Source organism: Copadichromis virginalis, linkage group LG23 (genome assembly GCF_057382275.1).
Source record: "Copadichromis virginalis isolate Kocher_CV1m ecotype Utaka linkage group LG23, C_Virginalis_male_GT1.1, whole genome shotgun sequence".
NCBI classification, from domain to species: Eukaryota; Metazoa; Chordata; class Actinopteri; order Cichliformes; family Cichlidae; genus Copadichromis; species Copadichromis virginalis.
In genome coordinates, this window is record NC_140639.1 from 50570809 (window position 1) to 50584094 (window position 13286).

At 43.1% G+C, this 13286-nt stretch overlaps 1 protein-coding gene and 1 long non-coding RNA gene across 2 annotated transcripts; one reads left to right on the forward strand and one right to left on the reverse strand.

Annotated features, from left to right (window-relative positions):
• Window positions 1-2407: 2407 nt before the first annotated feature.
• LOC146682087 (uncharacterized) lies at window positions 2408-5067 on the forward strand. Its single transcript, XM_085448479.1, has 6 exons — window positions 2408-2660; window positions 2782-2853; window positions 2953-3071; window positions 3155-3215; window positions 3306-3400; window positions 3836-5067. Exons 1-6 carry the CDS (start codon window positions 2625-2627, stop codon window positions 4815-4817), a joined length of 1365 nt encoding a protein of 454 aa, XP_085304605.1. The 5' UTR covers window positions 2408-2624; the 3' UTR covers window positions 4818-5067.
• An 874-nt stretch (window positions 5068-5941) lies between these two features.
• LOC146682088 (uncharacterized) lies at window positions 5942-8361 on the reverse strand. The gene is made up of 3 exons (XR_014918006.1): window positions 8247-8361; window positions 7757-8166; window positions 5942-6000 (listed from the first exon to the last, which is right to left on the reverse strand). It is a non-coding gene; the product is annotated as an uncharacterized LOC146682088 (long non-coding RNA).
• Between the last annotated feature and the right edge of the window lie 4925 nt (window positions 8362-13286).

Sequence of the window (13286 nt, forward strand, 5' to 3'; positions counted from 1 at the left end):
AAAATGTGTCTACCCTCCACCTCCATAATATGAGTCCGCCAGCCCTCCCATTGCCAGTCAGAGTCCATAACAAGTCAAAAACATAAACAGCTCGAACGTATTATTTATTTAAAAGAGAGAGAGAGAGAGAGAGAGAGAGGGAGAGAGAGAGAGAGCTCAGTTGTCCTTGCTCTAGCATCAAGAGTCAGTGACTGGCTGTTCACTGCAGGCTCAGCAGTCCAATGGCCGATCAGCAACAAAACAAATAAAAAAATAAGACACGTTCTTGATTATGACAACAAACCACATCCAAAAAAATATGACAGCAACACTTTAAGTTTTGTGTGCATTCATCATGTGCAACTCTGCAGAAAGTCTCATGTCAAGGATGTGTGGACAGGGGGGCTATTAAAAAGTTCCAGTATACAGAATAGAAAACCATCAAATGAATGAAATAAAATCTGTTGTCACAGTGGTTTTTGAAGGAACAATTACTTCACAGATGGACAGCCTCATTATATTTTAGTTAAACCTGATGATACACACTTCACGTCACCCTAGTTACATGTTTTTATTTGCCATGTGTATGTTATCCAAGGGAGGGAAAAAATGAAAAAGAAAACTTTTGATGTGTCCAGACATTTCTTCACATCAGCTGCCAGCAACCAGTTTCAGCATGTACAACTGTTGCAGTAAGTGTGCTCATGCAGACCAACTATGCTGGTCCACTGTTCTTAATGGTGCTGCATGTTGAGAAAGAAGTGAAACAAATGTTTTGTTTAACAAGTCCACTAGTGTTAGAATAACTTGGCATTTCCAATCTGTTTCTGCTGTAGTTCAATGAAAGGTTTCAGTTACTTAAGTTTGAGAAAAACCAAAAAAAACGTTGGCCAGCTTCCCTCAGGGTCACTCCACGGTTGATGACATGGTCCACTATTGTAGCTCTGATGTCATCAGCAATTCTATTTCTTACTCTTCTTACCCGTCCTCTCCCCCCTCCTCGTCCTCCTCTTGCTCCTCCTTGTCCTTGTCGTCCTCTTCATCCTACTTCTTCACCTCCACGTCCTCTTCCTCGGCCTCCTCTCACTCTTCCTGCTCCCTCCATTGTACTCCACACACAGAGCTTACCTGTATCATAGTGCTTAGGCTGATTGCAAAGTGAACTAATTATCTAAAAAAGCTTTCACATGTGGCAGTGTGCCAGACAGTTGACAAAATAGTGTAAATAATGGCCATAAATGTGTATAGTTTTGCTAGGAGTGCGTTGATCATTTGGAAATTGAGTGCAAAGCAGTGAGTTGTGTTTACAGTTCTGCAAAAAGAGTGCTGTGCAGTGGATTGTAGCTACAGGTTTGCAAAGTGTGTGTTACAAAATGGCAAACTGAGTGCAAAGCAGTGTTTGTGCTTTTAGTTTTGCACACTCAGTGAGTGGTTTTGCTATAAGTATCAATAGTTTTAGGAATTGTGCTGTAAGAATCACAGTTAGGGTTTAAGCATTCAGAAAAACCTGTAATAAACGCACACGCATGCGTCTTCAGCATTACTGGGTTTCTGCAGCTCCTGGTTTCCTGTTTAATACATTCACACAAGCAATCAAACGCTATGAATCGTTCCACAATGTTTGCAGTCACTTTTCTTATCCCTCCTGACTCAAGAGCATAAAGCGATCTACGTTAGCTCTGGGAATTCTGACGGTCGTTCAGTAAATCTTTGTTTAATCTCTTTATTTGCTTTTTGGAGAAGTGAAGGTACAAAAACCTCGTCAATCAAATTTGCTTCGGTGGACAGAAAACAGCCGTTGTAGACTGTTTGGGGTTACCTTTTATAAGTATTGAATTTTCAAAAGTGAAGTCAGTTCTTCTGACCAGGTTCAGACCAGGATGAACACAAGTATGATACTGGACCCACTAGAGAACTGGTCCCAGCTGTGGGTTCACCTCCTCCTGCTGAACTCATAGGACAGACTCTAATGTAGCATCACGTTCATCGGTCACTCCTGACCTCCTGTGAAGCATGATGAATGTGTAATTAATGACTTCATTATTTGGGGCATTATTGCTCTAAAAATCATATTAATAGTATTATTATTATTGTGCTTTAGGCTGCACTGATAACGCAGAGGTCTCTTCTTCCTCTGGGCTGTTTAAAGGGCCAGTTTGTCCAAAGCTGTGTATATACCAGCTGCTGTCAGGCTTCAGATGTCTGCATTAGTCCACAGTCCACTGTTTGTAAGCCATTGCTTTACTGCAAAAGTTCCCATCTACTGTAAAGAAATGGAGATAAGCAGGCACATAATATGAAAAGGCATGCTGTAGCTGACTTTGTCTTTTCTGATCCATCGGTTTGTGTGGCTCTTTCCACAGGAGGGACCTAACCCACACTTTATTTACTTATATGATAAGTTTAGTGGAGTGTAGTGCAAAATACACAGTGTTTACTTTTAATTTAACAACATGAAGCTGCATCAAGTTTCCATGGTGACTGCTCAAGAAATTCTGCATTCATAAATAAACATCAGACTGTCAAAAGAGCTCATCTGTGCGAGACCACCGAGCTGAGAGCATTTTCAGGTCCAGATCCCCCGTACGCCATCGTTGGAGAGCAGTTGACGTTTTTCTTCCTGACTTTGATTTGAACACGTTTAAATGGAAAAGAGTCAAGGAATCTATAAGCCTATCAGGGTATGTGACGCTTTTGCTTTTACTGCATTTCAGTAATTTGAAGAATTTGATGTCGTTTTAAAAGTTGACAAACTGAGAATCATTTTAAGTAACAATGACTAAATTGCTATTTCTTTGACAGGTGTTGTTCAACACACCGATTTATGAAACAGCTGTAAAGATCTGCTGGTATCTTCCGGGCTACAAGGCTCAGGTTAGACCCAGATTCATGCAAACCAAAGCTGACAGAAAATATCAGGTCATTTCTGAGGACCTGAGAGTGGTGGTGATTAAATGTCTCCTTTACTTTTAGGTTGCGATAATGACGGAGTTTCTCAGACTTCAGCAGGAAGATCTAATTCCACCGAACCTCACTGCTGAAGATCTGAGAGATCTTTTGGTGGAGAAGAGCAGGGAGACGCTCAGAGAGCAGTGAGTTACTGTCACACCTGAAAGTCTGTTTGTGATGACGTGTAAGTGCTGAGAGAAAACCTCTGCTTTGCTTTCTTTTGAAGGCTGTGGGAGTTTGAGTTAGAGGATTTTGACGAAGAGGAAGCCAAACCTCTTCTAAGGCTGGTAAGACGAGAAAACCCACAAGACTTTTTTTTCATTACGTGCACATAACCTTTACACATAAGCGCACTGTAAATGTGTTTTCTGTTTCAGGTGTGGGCGGTGAACGTCAGCAATAAAATGAGGGACGTTGAATTTGAAGCCAGGTTGCTTCTTCAGTTCCCAGAGGCCGTACCTCCTAAATTTCAGTGAGTCACATGTAACATACAGTTATTAACCCTGTAAGACCCAACCCATCAAAAAACAGCCAGAAAATTCAGATTCTTTGGAACTGAGATGTTTATCAACCCTTTAAACAAAAGCCACACATGAGTTCTTTGCTATGTCATGCTGTGTATGATTTACTTTTATTGTGTATTTATTTTTTGTATCACATTTGATACACTGGGTGTTTTTGGCAACTTTGTGTTAACGACAATGTTAACTTTAGACTAAAAAAGAGTTTTGTCCACAACATTTAGAAATTATAGCAAGTATTGATCATGTTGATGAGATCGAGGTCTCAGAAACTCATGTATGATACAAAGGTGGTTACAGGGTTAACAGTCCAGCTACAGTGTTTCAATATTTAAATGATGCTTTGAATATGTTTAACAGATAACTCTTATCATGTTTTTCTACAGAGCACCTAAATTCCTCAGCGCGGTGAAGGATTACGTTGAAATCCTGAAAAAGAAGCAGCAGGAACAGCCTAACAGCAAACTGCTCACCGCGCAGGAGGTAGTGGTCGAGGTAGTTCCCCGCGTTCTCCAGGGCTTCTGGGAGCTTCCTCCTCGTCCCCTCCTAAACATGGCCTCCCAGAGTCTAAGTATCCTCTCCACCAGTGTCACCAAGGCCACTTTAGATCGTGTCTCCAAGAGCCTCACGGCGATGGAAACACAGGCCGTCTTCACCCGCTCTATCCGAGACGATCTGGTCGACAGCATCCTGACGGAGATTAGACAGAAATTTCCTGAAGAAATTCTGTCTATCCAAGTTGCAAACTTTGCACCCCTGTTGCTGAAGACCATTGCTGATGTAGCAAGGATCCGGATATGTGAAATCTTTGAGCCCCCTTCAAGTCCTGATGTGAAGAGCACAAATGGTGAGCGCTCCTCTGACGGCCTTTCAGTGGCAAATGTTCCACCAGCCGAAGAAGCTCTGTCAGAAAGTGTTGCAGAGCCCGACGTTCCCTGTGAGGAACTTCTTTCTGAAAGGGCATCCAGTCTGAGTACTCGAGACCTTACGATCGAAGGAGCTCTGTCAGAAAGTGTTGCAGAGCCCGACGTTCCCTGTGAGGAACTTCTTTCTGAAAGGGCATCCAGTCTGAGTACTCGAGACCTTACGATCGAAGGAGCTCTGTCAGAAAGTGTTGCAGAGCCCGACGCTCCCTGTGAGGAACCCTATGGCGAGTCCAAATCCTGTGTTGAAGGTGAAGATCATATGATCAACGGATCTTGTTCTGAAATTGGGCCGGTTCCTGATGTTCCCTTTGAGGAACCTTTTCCAGAACCTGAAGCCAGAATGAAGTCCGAAGACCGTCAGAGCAAGAAGAAGAAAAAGGGCTTCTTCAAAAGACTGAGAAGTCTGTTCTGCTGCTGTTGCAGACCAAAAGTCACCGACTGACACTGAAGCTGTGACCCAGTGTTGGTGTTGCAGTAACTCTAAATATGTAAATATGTTCCTTAATGATTGTTCTTCATGTTTTTGGGGGTTTCTTTAGTTTTCAGTGGGCTGGGTGTTTTTTCTCCTCCGTGTTCTTTACTTGATTCTTGTTCATAGTTCCTGATTTGTTTTCCTAGTTCTTGTTTCTTAGTTTGTAGTTTCTTGAGTCCACCTGAGTTTCCAGCAATAAAAGCTGCCGATTCAAGTTTCATTCCACGTAAGAGTCCTGTGTTTGGGTCCTACTACCTGCCTGTCACAGCACACCATGACAGAAACTTTATAAACTCATTCATATTTCTACACGAGTCTCCAGCTATGTTAAAGATTTTTTTTCTTTCAAACATTTGTAAGAATCTCTTATGGTTCTCAAAATACTTCCACAAGTCCAGTAAGTGTAGTGCAGTAACATATTGATGGTATTATTTTTAATAATTATTTATTATTTTTAATGCACTTTGAACTGAAACTGGTATATAAAATGTACTTCCTGTAGAAAATGCAGTGTGAATGCTAATAGCTGAATAGCTTGAGTTGAATTTTTATAATTGCTGAAATCTTTGGTGAAAAACATGTTACAGTTTTTGCCCGTTGCTTGAACACATTTTGCAAAACGTCGCTCATTGTGCCAAAACTCTAAACACAAGTAAACATGACACATCAAAATATACCATTCACATCTGTGCCAAACTGAAACTCTGCTGTCAAAACCTAACATTCCTCTGTCAAGATGTAACTCTGTTGACAAAATGACACATACTTGCATCACATGCAGATCAGATCAGGGGGACACACTAGTCTACTTCATATAAAACACTGCAGTCTTTCATTGTCATTGTTTATTCTGAAGGCACATTTTCAGGAGACACAAACAAACAAAAAAAGCAAATAGGCCTACTCAATATTGTCCACTGCAGCACCATGAATTCAGATAAAGCAAAACACAAACATAATACAGTAATAGAAAAAACACTATACTGTACACACAAAAAATCATGACAATTGTGCATACGTGGGCTCATGGATCCCGCCGTCTGTTGGGGTCTGGCCACAGGACCTCATCGACATCGCAAGCAATGTCTTCTCCCGCTGGGCACCGGGGAAAATATCCTCTTGCATGTCGAAACCATCCATGGATTGCTGTCACCTGAATGTAAATAGAAATATATGTGGTGGCCCCTAGAGACAAAACACGTACAAACTCCAAAGCACATTTCTAGCTTGAACTGAACTTCCAAAACAGAGCTACCTAGAACAGCGGTCCCCAACCCCCGGGCCTCGGACTGGTACCGGTCCGTGAGTCGTTTGGTACCGGGCCGCGAGAGTTGAGGCTCAGGTGTGAAATGTCTGGTTTTCAGGGTTTTTATCGCTTTTCAGCGTTATTTTGTTATCGTTTTTATCATTAACTCGGTTTTCCTGGGTCTTTTCACGTGTGTTATGAATAAATCTTCTTTTTCGGTACCGGTACTAGTTTTATTTTGTTGTATTTATCCGTGACACCTTAAAGGCCGGTCCGTGAAAATATTGTCGGGCATAAACCAGTCGGTGGTGCAAAAAAGGTTGGAGACCGCTGACCTAGATCACGTAAATGACACAATTGAAAGCATGAAAGCATATGTGTATTGTTTGTGTATTTATGCACAAGCATTCATATATATTCAAATCATTAAAAAACAAAAGTTCATTTGCCTGTTACTACCACACACCAAATCTGGTCGTTGGTACTTGCTGAACTGAGAGACACAACAGCAGAGGTCACTATTAATGCTATAAAAGAGGCCTTTGCAAGACATGCAGTTGCCGAGACTGTGGTATCGGACAACAGGCCGCAAGTTTCATCAGAACAGTTCAAGCACTTTGCTAAAGAGTACCAGTTCACACATGAAACGAGCAGCCCCAGGTACCCCCAAGCCAACGGGGAGGCAGAACGCGCTGATCGTACCATTAAAGACTTGAGAGGACTGTGACTACAGCAGAGCACTGCTAGCGTGCAGGGCCACCCCACTGGAACATGGGCTCTCACCGGCACAGTTGCTCATGGGGAGACACCTGCGTACCTCTCTGCCACAAGCTGCTGCGAAGCTGGTGCCAAAGTGGCCCGACCTACAGGCTTTTCGCGAGAAGGATGAGGAGGGGAGGCGTGAGCAGGCAAAACACTACAACCGCAGACATAGAGTCAGGACAGAAGGTGTGGATTACTACTGAAGGAACCACTGGAGCAGTAGTTGGACCTGCCAGTGCTCCCAGATCTTATGTGGTAGAGACAGACAGGTTTTCTAAGGAGAAATAGGAGCCACCTCACACCAACAGGGACTGTTACCAGATCTGGTCGAGCGGTGAGACCTCGTGTAAGATTGGATGTGTAATTCTCTGAAGTTATCCATTCAGGCCCTATTCAAAGCTGGCTTAGGCTGTTAGAGATGTTTACAATTATGTGTTTCGTTTAAATGTAAGTGAACAAGTGAGAGATGTGTATCATTTTAACGTTTGATAATGCTCTGCATTCCTGTTCTTGTGAGCTGAGTGAGTCATTATGAAGTATGTCTTTAGCTAAAAGGAGGTGTAGCAGGAGACTACTGTACCCATAAGGCTGTGTGTGTGTGTGGGGGGGGGGGGGGGGTATGATCTAAATTATAATATTGCTGACTGTCTGAGGCAAAATTTCCCCAAATCGGATCGAATCATGGATTGAATCGATTCGGGCAAGGGCGTCGATTTGGCATGGACGGAGGGGACATGTCCCCACCAATATCCAGCGATTATTGAATTGTCCTCACCAATAATTTGATCTCTTCGAGTAAAGAAAAGCAAACCTGATAGAAAGAAGAAAAAAAAATCTGTCAACGTCTCATTCACCCAGCGGTGCCGAAAGAGTTAAATTACGTCCTGTACTGGAGTCCTACCTCATGTGACAAATATGGCCAATGTGATTGGCTGAACCTTTCAGGGAGCTCCGTTGAGTTTTAGCAGCGGCAAGCCTGCGCTCCCAGGAGGAGAGGAGGACGGCAGCAAAGAGGAAGAACCTGGATATAAGAAAGTATTTTTCAGAGAAACCTGTAAGTCACTTAAAGCCAAGTTCACTCATAATGTCACGGTCTGGCTGGCAGACCGTGGGGGTGTAGGGAAGGAGGACACAGGCGCGGTGCTCTATGTACAAGCAGTGCGTTTATTTACAGCGATGGACAGACATGACAATAAATCCCGTGCTCTCCCGACTCCCGTGACGTGTCCTCTTCCCAGTGCTAGTGCTCCTGTCTCCGCTTCTCCGTGATGAGCACCCCGTGCTCGCTGTCCTCTCGTCTCCCCGTAACTCCTGGGGACATAAGCGAGAGGAAGCCGTCAGACACACAATAATGCAGCAGACTCAAACTAGGAACTGGTCGAGAGACTGACGTGAAGCCACGCAATGATCCAGCGTCGGAGAGAGCTCCACCACACTCTCAAATAGCTCCTCCGACAGGCCTGATCAGCTGCAGGTGTGGCCAATCACCTGCCAGGGCCCCACACACACACACACACACACACACACACACACACACACTCACACACACACACACACACACACACGTCTACAAGCAGGGAGAACGAGGGACAGCAATACAAAATACATACATTATAATATTAGTCCATAACTGCTCAGGGTCCTGGGTCTGACACATAAAATGTGTCCGTCACAATAACGTTGCAGGCTATGCTAGGCTTTGGCCCACATCAGTCTAAAACTGTATGTAACCATGAATAACGTGTTTTGGAAACTAACAGCACAACATGCAGCACTGTTAGTTCTCTCAGTCTCAGAGCAGCGTTTCTAATTCTAATCTAAGTGAAGCTGTCAGAGAAAACAGCAGCCTCGAGCAGCCAGGATATTAGTTTACAGAGGCTGTTAGAATTATATGCCTAACGTTAAAATGTTGGTGACACAAGAATTTCATCTTAATGGCACTGACGTATTCATAGGTCATAGTTATGATTTTGCAAATATTCCACCTTGTAGTGCAGTTTGCACAACTTGTTTTAAAAATGCACTCAGCCTACAAACATTACTGATCAGTCAAGATCTGCACAAAGTGACAGACACACTGAAGCAGCTCCACATTTTATTCTTATTGTCATGTATGTCCTATTTGTCAGGTGACAGAAGAAGCAACACAAAGCTCAGAGAGCAATGGTGACACAAGATCACAGGTGGAATTGGATGATGACGCAGAATGAGAAGAGCGAAAGTGGATCGCTAAATGAAACGGATGAACCAGAACTGGTTTGTAAAAATGCTGCAGCTTCAGTGGTGTGGAACTGGTTTAGCTTTCGTCCGTCAGATACACAACAAAGCACTATTTTTGGTAGAGCATGCTAGCGGGCCGTCGTTATTACCGTGTTGTTTGGAAAATACGGCGCACTTAAAATCAATCCTTTGATTTTTCTGAAAGTCGACAGAGCCCCTTATAACCCCGTGTGCCTTATGTATGAACTCTGGTTGTGTTTACTGACCTCGAAACGATTTTATGTGCACGGCGCTCGAAAATCTGTCAGATGTTTCAGTACGACTTTGCTAAGCTACCACCGCTTGATGGATTGTCGGAGCGTTACGGCTGTCGTAGGCAGGAGCCTCGCGGAGTGAGCCATGTCTCCGTGACGACCAGGACACAGCAGTCACGGACGATTGGCTGTGCGGCGAGAAGTAGGTTCAGTTCGTCTATTTTGTTGACGACCGACCGTGCGCTGGTCAGAAAGATGCTCGGGAGCGGTGGTTTGAAAGGCTGCTTCTTTAGCCTGGCCAGCAGGCCCGACAGGCATCCCCGCTTTTGTTTGTGTTCCTTCCGCCGCCTGCGTTTCTTGGCAGAGCCGATAACAATCCACGGAGCACCCGATGTTCTCGCTATCTCCGGGGGGATGTTGTGCACCCTCTGATAATCACTGGTAATGGGGATCTGGCTGTTATATCCGATCTTGCATAATTCCAGATGGTTGTAGGAAAATTTGGCTTCACAATAAGGAAAACAAAAGAAGAAGAAAAAGTGGAGAAACAAAAAAGAAAGGCACCCAAGTGGAGAGCATAGAGCCGCTGCGTCTGTGCGCGCCGCCATCTAGTATACTTCTTCTAGTACACAGCCTGGAGGTGTGTTTGGGGTCATTGTCCTGTTGAAAACTGGTCCCTAAATGCAATTTCTCAACGAGAAGTTTGGGCTCGGGTGAGTCTGCGTGCTGAAGATATCTACCTATTCGGAACCATGGTAACAGGGTTCTGGCTGATCGGAGCTGGCTTGAGAAAGCGGAACCGGCTGTTCAAACCCCCACAAGGCTGCCCGCTGGGATTGGAACGATGGGAAGAGGCGTGAGTTTCTCAAAATGGGCTCATTGAGTCAGCACGGAGAAGATCTTGGAGAGGCTACGGCTGCTGTGGATACTCAGAATAAGATCTCTGACTGCAGACTGGATACATCTCGGAAGGGCTCGCTCGGAATAACATCTCTGGGCACAAATTGGATGACATCTCGGGGAGGCACACTGCCGTGAGTTCTCAGAATCGAATCCCCCCTGCCATCCAGGAGGGCAGGGGGGTGCCGCTCAAGAACCAGGAAACGGGCAGGGAAAATCATCACAGACCCCTCACACCCTGCACACAGACTTTTTGATCTGCTGCCCTCTGGCAGACGGTACAGAAGCCTGCAGACCAGGACCACCCGACACAGGAACAGTTTCTTTCCCCTCGCCATCTCCCTTCTTAACACTTGACCTGTCACACTGCTCCCACTGCCAGACTGCAGCTGCACCTTATGTACATTTGTAGTATTCATTCCACCTCATTCATTTCTGTATTTTATGTATATACGTTTAGATTCGTTATTTATAGTTGCTGTTGTGGATAAGGCGTAGCTTTGGGTCACGTGGTGTCGGTAATAGTGATTGCTATATCATCTGTTCACGTCCTGAGGGAATTTTTGTGAATGAGTGGGTGATGGGGGAAGTCGACTTTTGCTGACCGCTCAAGCTTGGAATGTTTTGATCACTGTTTTTCTACCGATTTTAAGGATTTGATAACAAATAAAGGAGTTTTAACCTGGAACTTTGACTTACGTTTTAAACAGCGGGCGCGTCAACATTATTCGCCTATTCAGCTGCTCGGCGACTCAAAGGCTTGACAGTCGCCAATAGTTGCTTTACACAGCTTTGTGTATGTGTGTATATAGACACGTACGTGTGTGTGTGTGTGTGTGTGTGTGTGTGTGTGTGTGTGTGTGTGTGTGTGTGTGTGTGTGTGTGTGTGTGTGCCCTCACAGAAGGAAGGTCACAGCAGGAGCTTTTCTCGAACGCATTTCCAATCAGTTTTTTACAAGAAGTGTAGCTCATACAACGGTATAAATGTATTCTTTGCGATACTTTATAAATATGAAACTCTAAAGATTTTGAGTTCATGCACATTGTGAAACAAGAATCTAAATATTTGTGTCACAATGATTTCTATAAAAGCATTTTGTTTATGGGGATAATGTGACAAATCTTTTGTGACCCTATTAATGATCAGTGATAATTGAAGAGGAACCCTGGCTCAGGACATTTTCATGACAAGTGTCAGCGCAGACATCTACTAACGAGAGAACATGTTTTATCATCATAAACACGGTGATGTGAAGCATCGTTAAAGTGTCACTTCAGTAATGCTGACTCATGTTTTTAATAATGACTTTAAAACACTCATTTCTGTGGTTTATTTTAAGTTTACAGAATATAACATGTGGTAAGACGACGAGTTTTACTTCTCACTGTCCGTGTTATGTGTATCTATTTATCATGTATGCTACTTTGCCGACAATGTTTCATTGTGTTCATGAAATAAACCAGACTTTCACTGTCTGCATCTTTTACTGTTTTCTGCTTTTGTTCACTCCAAGTTTGACAAACCTACAGATATCCAGAGTTAACTCACTAACAATGTGGAGCAGTCTCAGTGTATTTAGCTGCTTTTTCCCTGAACACAACCAACTGAGAGAAACGCCTGTAGGCCTCACTTTGGTCATTTTGAACGCTGAAGGAGATTTGTTCCATAGACACCTTATACTAGTGTTTCCTGCACTACTATGTTCTATTTAAATCCAGATGACTTTTATAGTTTGCAGTGAAATTTGTTAAACCGTTGCTTAATGGGACAGAAGTACAAGTCACTCTTTACTAACACATTTATAGATGAGTTTATTGCTGAACGACACAGCTAGCAGTCTCACACACTCTTTAGGTTTTTCAAGTTTTGTGTGTAATGGTTTAGTCTATCAAACCTTACCCTTTTCTCCCCAGTATCACAACAGTATGACTCCCAAAGTACAGATCAGTAAACAACCAATGATTCTAAATCCAGAACAGAAAGATACAGTTGGAAGATGAATGATTGCGTTTTTATGATGTGTAGTAAAACGACCCCCTCTTCTTCTTCTCTGTGTTGGTGTTGTTCTTGACTACAGAGAATTGTTTTTACTAAAATGAAACATTTTCAGATGAAAATGTTTCATTTTATTTCACTGTAACACCCCCTCAATGCCATTTTTAGGTGATCCCATGTTTTCATATTTATGCTTTTGGCACTGAGGGTATCTGATACGCACGTTGTCACTGTGTTTTGTGCTACCAGCTGTGAGGGCTCTGCTTTTGCTTTGAGCAGTCTGTTTTTATTTTGTCTCGCGAGTGTGTGTTTTTCAAACCAGATCCTCCTCAGTTTGATTTTGTTACCACAAACTTTGTGTGAAGTTCACAACAGAGGTAAAGAGATTTAAACACACCAGTTTAAGGACGCAGCGATTGGACCAGCTGCACAGGGCTGGTGAAGCAGAGAGTGTCGGGGGAGATGTGCAACAGAAGCAGAGGGAACATTTTACAAGATGATAAATGACACATTTAGGTGATTAAGGATTTGTTGACAAGATTAAAAGTCACGTCCGTCAGAGTTCAACAACATTACAGTTTGATTAAATAAAAAGTTTTTAAACTACACAAGGTTCATTTTCTCCTCTGATAGTAAGCATATTAAACATGTCAAGAAAGAAAGAGTATAAAGAAAAATAGTAAATGTGTGTCTAATTAAACTCTTCCTGTGAACCTTATATCATCCTTTAATATGTTCGGTGTTACAAACTTGAAGAAGCACAGAAAAGATCATCAGACATTAATCTAATCAGTTTTCAGCCTTCATTCATATTGAAAAGTTGAAATCTTCCCTGCTAGACCCAAGTGCAGCGTTTAACACCGTTGGCCAGAACATTTTATTACAGCTATTATTAAATGGAGAGTCCTCTTCACACACTGAGGTTAATTATGAAGCTCCACAGGCTTCTGTGCAAAGACCAGTTCTGTTTACATTATACGTGCTTTAGAAGACATAGCATACATTTTCACTGCTATGCATATGATACCCGCTTTTATTGGTTAAACTGCCGGGATGTCTTA